At 44.0% G+C, this 8364-nt stretch overlaps 1 protein-coding gene across 1 annotated transcript in view; it reads left to right on the forward strand.

The window, feature by feature from the left end:
• Grin2a (glutamate ionotropic receptor NMDA type subunit 2A) overlaps positions 1-7872 on the forward strand; it is a 410069-nt gene extending 402197 nt beyond the window's left edge. The window contains exon 14 of the mRNA XM_032914126.1: positions 2218-7872. Within this exon, the coding sequence (XP_032770017.1) occupies positions 2218-4017 (1800 nt within the window). The 3' untranslated portion in view covers positions 4018-7872. The remainder of the gene's footprint in view (positions 1-2217) is intronic.
• The last annotated feature ends 492 nt before the right edge of the window (positions 7873-8364 follow it).

Raw genomic sequence — 8364 nt, forward strand, 5'->3', positions numbered from 1 at the left:
AATGAGGGAAGAGAAGAAGGGGGAAAGGAAGAGAGGAACGGGGAAGGAAGAGATGGAAATGGCAAAGAGAAGGAAGGGGGTGGGAGGCGGGGAAAGGAGGAAGAGAGACTTGGCATGAGCTTCCTTCCAGGGTCTGGAGTTGACCACGAAGTGTAGGTTAATACAAGCCCAGCAAGGGCTGCTTGAACTTGAGCTGCTGCCATTCGTGTGTAGCATTCCTCTGAAGCTGGAGTGGAGACTGTCTTTAGACAACATGCAGTCATGTAGATGGTTAAGACATCACAGTTCTGAGAGCATCCCTCTTTGGTTAAGCTTGATGCAGTCGTGGGGGTCAGTAAAGCCACGTGATCAGGGTCACAATGGCACAAACTTTCTACTGCTTTATGCCAAAGTCAGCAATAGACCTGCCTTATGAATCCACTTCCGGGATGGCTTCTTGGGAATCTTAGGTGGAGACTTTTCAAATTTCCATAGGCTTAATCCAATTGCTCCCATTGGGCATGCTGCCAACATCTGGATATGGATAGGAGAAAGCCAGGGGTCCACAAACCCAAAGATCACTCATGGTCTACCTATGAGAGCAGCATGAGCAGAGAGCCCCTCCTTTGATACCAGGAGAGCAGCGAGTTTTCAGTCAAAGAGAAGGTATTTTTTTTTTTAAGAAAGGAAAAGGGCATGGAAGATGTGGAGACTTTGAGATGGCAGTGGTCATGTCTCACTTTCCCAGCATTCCCTGGTCTCATTATCTCATGGAGGAATTTAAAGCTATGCCACTGTGCCACAAAATCTGCCCTGTAAAGATCAGTGAAAATCAAGTTCTAGCTGTATCAAATGAACAAGTAAGAAGCCTAAGAAGATGGCTACAGCACTGTAGACCATGAGTCACTTGGGCCCTTTACCTCACTGTGATTGGCTTCAGCCATAAGCTGATATCCTCACATCAAGGCAAGACCTCTAATATCTCAGACCTGAGCCTCATGTCTCCATCTCTGTAATGTGTATGATTTTCCCTTACATGGGCCAAATGCTTCCTTATTTTTATTTTTTGAAGTTTTTTTTCTACCTTTTTTATATAAGCTCTCACTGTATAAGCTCTCACTGTATTTTGACTTTCTACTGACTCAGATTCTGAGCACTGGGATTTCAGACCTTCATGAATTTGCATGGTATCTTCCTTTCCTTGAAACAAGTCAATGAACCCAGGAAGGAAATATTTTCTGATTGGCTTCTTGAATAGGTCACAAGCCTTGACTGATAGCTTTAGCACAATCATAGAGGTTATTCTGGTGATTTGTGAAAATAATTAACAATGGTGGTCCCTTTTTGGTGATTTTGTCAATAGTTAGCCCACTGACATTTAAACCTCAAAGGTGATAAAATGTTATAAATTTCTGAGCTAGATCTAGGTGCTGGGAAGGTCAATAAAGTATCCTTATATGCCACTGAAAAGGCATAGGAGTGTTGATAGTTATACAAGTATCGGTTGATACCACTTCTTAAACTTCATGTGTAACTTTTTGCAAAGGAATCAGGTTATCCTGGGACAGAGCAATCCTATAGGACTGATTGTTGTATGGTTTTTTTTCTTGAGACATGGGAGAGGCATGGGAACAAATCTTCTGTCCACCCCAAAATAGGACACCAATGACTAGACAAAAAAACAATTCCACCCAAGTCTAATTTAGTGGCCAAATGAGTTTATTGGTGTCACTTACACATATGGGTGAAGGGTCACTTAGAGGAGCATTGATGACTCAGTGACAGCTGCATCAAACCCTACCCTGACCAGGAGACAAATGATGTAAGTTCCATTATTGGACCTCACTGCTGACATGCGAGAAGCTCTGATTTCTGAGTCTCTCAGCTCTAATGGTCATGGAGTCTCCCCTCCTCACCAATTGTTACTACTTGTATTATCTGGGAGAAGAGTCTTGTGAATCGTGTAAGCCTCGGGAGCTGTCTGAGACTTATGAGTTATATTGACTTTCTGGGTCTTAATTGAATGTTTTTGCTAGATAAGTGGTTCTACAACACTGGTGTATTACAACTCACCTTACCTATAGGAGTATGATAATCAGGATTCAGACTGAGCTCTACTTTCTTTCTGTGACTCCCTCAAGATATTCATGGTTTACCTTTGCAGGTAAAGCTCAGATGGGCAAGTGATTTCATTCTAGTGTCTGCTGTTGATGTATGTTTTGTGTTACTCTTTCACAGGGCATCTACAGTTGCATCCATGGGGTACACATTGAAGAAAAGAAGAAATCTCCAGATTTCAATCTGACTGGATCACAGAGCAACATGCTAAAGCTTCTTCGGTCAGCTAAAAACATCTCCAATATGTCCAACATGAACTCCTCAAGAATGGACTCACCTAAAAGAGCTACTGACTTCATTCAAAGAGGGTCACTTATTGTGGACATGGTTTCAGACAAGGGAAATTTGATATATTCAGACAACAGATCCTTTCAAGGGAAGGACAGTATATTTGGAGACAACATGAATGAACTCCAAACATTTGTGGCCAACAGGCACAAGGATAATCTCAGTAACTATGTGTTTCAAGGACAGCATCCTCTCACTCTCAATGAGTCCAACCCTAACACAGTAGAGGTGGCTGTCAGCACTGAATCCAAAGTGAACTCCCGACCCCGGCAGCTTTGGAAGAAATCCATGGAGTCTCTACGCCAGGATTCTCTAAACCAGAACCCAGTCTCCCAGAGGGATGAGAAGACTGCAGAGAATCGGACCCACTCGCTAAAGAGTCCTAGGTATCTTCCAGAAGAGGTAGCCCACTCTGACATTTCAGAAACCTCAAGCCGGGCCACATGCCACAGGGAGCCAGATAACAATAAGAACCACAAGACCAAGGATAACTTCAAACGGTCAATGGCCTCTAAGTACCCCAAGGACTGTAGCGAGGTTGAACGTACCTACATGAAAACCAAAGCAAGTTCTCCCAGGGATAAGATCTACACCATTGATGGTGAGAAGGAACCCAGCTTCCACTTAGATCCTCCTCAGTTTGTTGAGAATATAACCCTGCCTGAGAATGTGGGCTTCTCAGATACCTACCAAGATCACAATGAGAACTTCCGCAAGGGGGATTCCACACTGCCCATGAACAGGAACCCATTACATAATGAAGACGGGCTTCCCAACAATGACCAATATAAACTCTATGCCAAGCACTTTACCTTGAAAGACAAGGGTTCCCCACACAGTGAGGGCAGTGATCGATACCGGCAGAACTCCACACATTGCAGAAGCTGCCTTTCGAATCTGCCCACCTACTCAGGCCACTTTACCATGAGGTCTCCTTTCAAGTGTGATGCCTGTCTGCGGATGGGGAATCTCTATGACATTGATGAAGACCAGATGCTTCAGGAGACAGGTAACCCAGCTACTCGGGAGGAGGTCTACCAGCAGGACTGGTCACAGAACAACGCCCTCCAGTTCCAGAAGAACAAGCTAAGGATTAACCGACAGCACTCCTATGATAACATTCTGGACAAACCCAGAGAGATAGACCTTAGCAGGCCCTCCCGGAGCATAAGCCTCAAGGACAGGGAACGGCTACTGGAGGGCAACTTGTATGGGAGCCTGTTCAGTGTCCCCTCAAGCAAACTCTTGGGGAACAAAAGCTCCCTTTTCCCCCAAGGTCTGGAGGACAGCAAGAGAAGCAAGTCTCTCTTGCCAGACCACGCCTCCGATAATCCTTTCCTCCACACGTATGGGGATGACCAACGCTTAGTTATCGGGAGATGTCCCTCGGACCCTTACAAACACTCATTGCCATCACAGGCGGTAAATGACAGCTATCTTCGGTCATCCTTGAGGTCAACAGCATCATATTGCTCCAGGGACAGTCGGGGCCACAGTGATGTGTATATTTCAGAGCATGTTATGCCTTATGCTGCAAATAAGAATACCATGTACTCTACCCCCAGGGTTTTAAATTCCTGCAGCAATAGACGAGTGTACAAGAAAATGCCTAGTATCGAATCTGATGTTTAAGATCTTCCATCAGTATTTATCTATAAGGAAACATATAGAATGGCCAACATTATAGAGGGTAAATGTTGGATGTCCGATAGCACCCTACTAGGAGGAAGAGGGTACAGGGAGGTACTTTTTGTTGGCTCTTTTGCACATGGCTCCATGCCATAATCTTCCACTCAAGGAATCTTGTGAGATATGTGCTGAGCACAGCATATACCACGTAGGTGAATCCTGAACCAAAAACAAATGAATACACATGGGCAAGTCTCCCAGACATGGCGACTGGGCACGGCGGCAATAATGGTGCATCAGACGGCGATGGTGACATTGTGGTTGCCTATATTCCAAATTCCATGAAGATCAATCCACCATGTAACTTCCCCCATCAGAAATGCCTCACAGTTTCTCTAATACAGAATAAGCAATATGGTATGCATGTAAGTCTGACGCAGACAATAAGACAGTTAAGAATGCATCTGCACTGTAGTAAGATTGACATGTGCAAGGATTAAGAAGTTTGGCTTGTAACAGTTCTCAGATTTCTTGTTATGCCTTCCATGACAACCCTGGATCAGTCCCCCTAAACTCCAGGTTCGCCCCCCCCCAAGAGTAGCAAATCAGCGTGATTGTGGCACCCACACTACTTTCATTGTAGGCTTCCCCCAAGATACACCTGGAACAAATAGCCCCAGGGACTCTCAGGTGGAGAACTGTAAGAATCTCTTTGGATGTTAATGTGTGTGTATCTCTCACCCTCAGCTTCAATGGTCTTGTTCGGAGCTGCATAAACACTTTTATGTCTTCGATATCTAAGTGTGGATCTTCTGTCTATGACATAATGGCTGTTGTAGTTAATCTTGAAGACTCTCATGTACGTAAGTCTGCATTTCCTCCCTTCTGGTGATGACTCAGGGGTGTATAGTATCTCTTACCCGACCCCTCCCAGAGTAACGTAACTTGTTCTGTCCCCAGACAGCCATGATGGTGTCTAACTAGCTGTGTGTTGTGTTCCTAGAGTTGTTAATGTGGTGACATGTGCCAACAGCCATGTGTAATCTGTAAGAAGTCCCATGCCATCTGTGTGCCCAAGGCTAGCATGGTTTTACATTATGTCCCTCAAAGTCAGGAAACTCTATTAGACAATTATTTCTATACAAACCTCCTCAAATCAAAAGCCTTCAGACATCAGCCACTTGTGCGTCTCCCCCCCCCACCCCTCCCCAAGCACCCTTCCAACTGTGGATAAACTCAGTAAAACAAGGGATTTCTATCCTCTGAAATGTACACCTTCTTGGAGGTGAATTTCTTCCCCAGCACCAACAGAAACCAATGAGAAGTCTTCAACGCATTTGTCATTTCTGAGCTGCCTGCATTGTCCTATTCTTGGCCCACTGAGCCTGTGCATATATGATAGAACAGATACTCATTAGATTAAAAAAGAGAAAAACTGGAGTCAGTGAGGGGAATATTCGTGCATGGAAAATTTCTTAGCACATAATTTTTTATCACATTTTTAAAAAGGACTCAAAAGGTAGTTATGATACCTTATTAGACAAGGACATATCACAAAAGCAGAAAATAATATGAATTAAACATTTTATATGCTTCTTTTCTAGCAATTAGTATATTTCCAATGCATTATTGTCCTTGAAATAGCCAGGCTGCTGACCATGGTATTTTGCATGAGACTTTAGTTGGTTGGGTAACTCTCTCCCATGAAGGATTCTAACCATTTCTTGTTTTTCCTCTTACTGAATCTTGGCTTGGGATCTTGGAGAAAGGGATCGCACGACAGGTTGAAATTTCATCCCTGTTCTTTTCTTCATGGTGTTCTATTTTATAGGTGGGATTGTCCAACTACAAGTTGAGCAGGGAAGGTTCTCTTAGAGCTTGGGGCTGCTTCAGAAGGAGCTAGCAGAGGGAAAGTTCATTTGACCTACAGTGTTGCAAAATGACAAAAAGTGATGCAATACACTGGAGGACCAGAGGTGGAGTGGCAGAGGGGGTGAGGCGTCTCTCTTCCTGTGCTCTTGCAGAACACAGAAGGAGGCTGGGGTGGAGCTAGAGGGCTGAGGTCACAGGACTAGGGTGGAGCCAGCGGTCTGGGGCGGAGCTAGAAGGCTGGGGCGGTGTTAGAAGTTGATAAGCTTTAAAGTCACGTTTCACTCCTTGGACAGAGCCATCATTTCCTTCCCCAAGTCCCACAGGTGGGGAAATGTGCATTAGAGAACCTAGAACAGTCTCCCTGATTTTTTATCTTAAATTTGAGCTTCAGTGTCTGTAGTGTCCTTTCACCCCTTTTACTTTATTTCCCCATAGGATTCCAGACCTGTATTCCTCCTGCTAGGACTGCTGTTGTGTCCTCACAGAACTGACTCTTAAGCCTCCCTGGAATACAGAATCATGACTTGTCACAAATCTGAGGAGCATTCTGCTTTCCCGGATTGTCCTCAAAGCCCAGGGTGCTGTTGAATGTCCCACATTTTAGTGAGAGTACAAATGGCACTTATACTGCCTCCTCAAAACCCTCTCTGGAAAATTCAGGATCATTTCTGCTATTAACTCTGTACAAAAGAAGCTAAAATGAGGCTTTTGGAAGAATCAGTCACATAATGGGAAAGAATACGTTTGTTTTAACACCAAGATATTTACAAAAATAAGTCATGGTAGTTAGGGGCTGTGTGGCAAACATTTGCTTTTCCCTCTCCTCTAATTTGCTGCCTCTTGCACATGATAACTTCAAAGAAGAAACCGAGGTGGTCATGTTCCAAGTGAGAGGTAATCATGTGGGCTTGTTTGAAGGAAAGCCAAGTAAGATCCATCCTTTTCAAAACTAACCCCGAGGGTGGCAAACGGCACCTACAGCCGGTGATGAGTACTGAATAAGAGGACTTGGCCTGGGTATCAGTTAGAGGGTTCCCATACTAAACCCAACCTCTGAGTCCTTAGACTTAGAGATGCTAAGAAGCCAGTGTCTCTGAACTCAAAGGCCTGATCTTTCCCTGGACTAAGTCAGGGCAGCTGCCCTGGGCAGTTGTCTTGGCAGTTCTTTTGTTTTCCTCATTTTGGAAAGGACCAGACTGGTCCTCAGATGTCAATACTTGAAAGCAAACAGCCATGCATCTGTCCTTGCACCTGAACCGGTGCAAATGCTGTGCACAAGAGAAGCTCCCAGAGCATGACCTTCACTCGGCCAAACCTCGGTGCTCTGGGGGAACAGGTCCACCACCCCAATGCTGCAGGTTTAGTATACTTCTGGTTCCAGTGCTGTGGAGTTAGGCAAGCCCCCATGGGTCTGTCTTCCTGTCAGTAAGACCTGCATGCGACTCAAGGGATGAGGACCTCACCAGGCATGGTGAGGGATGGTGACTGCTCTGTCCTCAGCACTAGTGACTATCTCTTACCATGCTCTGGGTTTTCTCCTCCCTGCCTCAAAGGATACTTGAGAAGACTTAATATTTAGCTCTCTGGTGGAAGCATTGAGATCTATCCATTTCAGCAAAAACTGTCAAATCAATTCACACTTATTTTCTGGGCAGAGAAAAAAAAATTACACCTTGTTTACAAATGAAATAGTTTCATTTAAATGGGACTTTAGCCAAGGCAGTTAATTAGTCAAAAGATCCAGGGTAGTCACGCAGTCTCACGGTGTTTATTCCGTTTGGTATGTCTACCGCTGATATGTATTTAATATTCTGCATCTTCTCAGGAAATGACAAATGCCCTGAATTCTTTGCAAATAGAATTGCTAATGAAAAAGAAAAAGAAAGTTGGTGTTAATTAAATGATGATTAAAAATTTATCTCCCTTAAAACTAAAAAGTGCGGCTTTAGTAATTGCTTGTCATATAAATAAATACCTTGCACTGAACTCCCTTGTGGTTTAAGACCTAAATAAATACCGATTCAAGAACCTGAAATCTTTCAGAGAAGTTGAAGGTGCCCGGTAGCATGATGCACATTCCTGTACTGTTTCTGTGTGAGGAACTATTGTACATAAATCCTTCAGCAAAGGATAGAAGCTATTTCAAGATGGAGCTGTTTATCACTAACCTTGGCTATAGTAGGCTTACCCGGACCTCAAGAGATAGGATTTAAACAGGAGGAAGCCAAATTTATCAGTTCATATTTAATAGTAATTCAAGCTCTAAAGAAAAGAGCCCTAGCACTGGAGATATGGCTCAGTGGTTAAGAGCACTGGCTGCTTTTCCAGAGGTCCTGAGTTCAAATCCCAGCAACCACATGGTGGCTCACAACCATCTGTAACTTTAGTTCTAGGGGATTTGACACCTCACACAGATATACATGCAGGCGAAGCATCAATGCACACAAAAATAAATAACTCTTTTTAAAAAAGGAAGAA

The sequence above is a fragment of the Rattus rattus genome, chromosome 9 (assembly GCF_011064425.1).
Source record: "Rattus rattus isolate New Zealand chromosome 9, Rrattus_CSIRO_v1, whole genome shotgun sequence".
Taxonomy (NCBI): domain Eukaryota; kingdom Metazoa; phylum Chordata; class Mammalia; order Rodentia; family Muridae; genus Rattus; species Rattus rattus.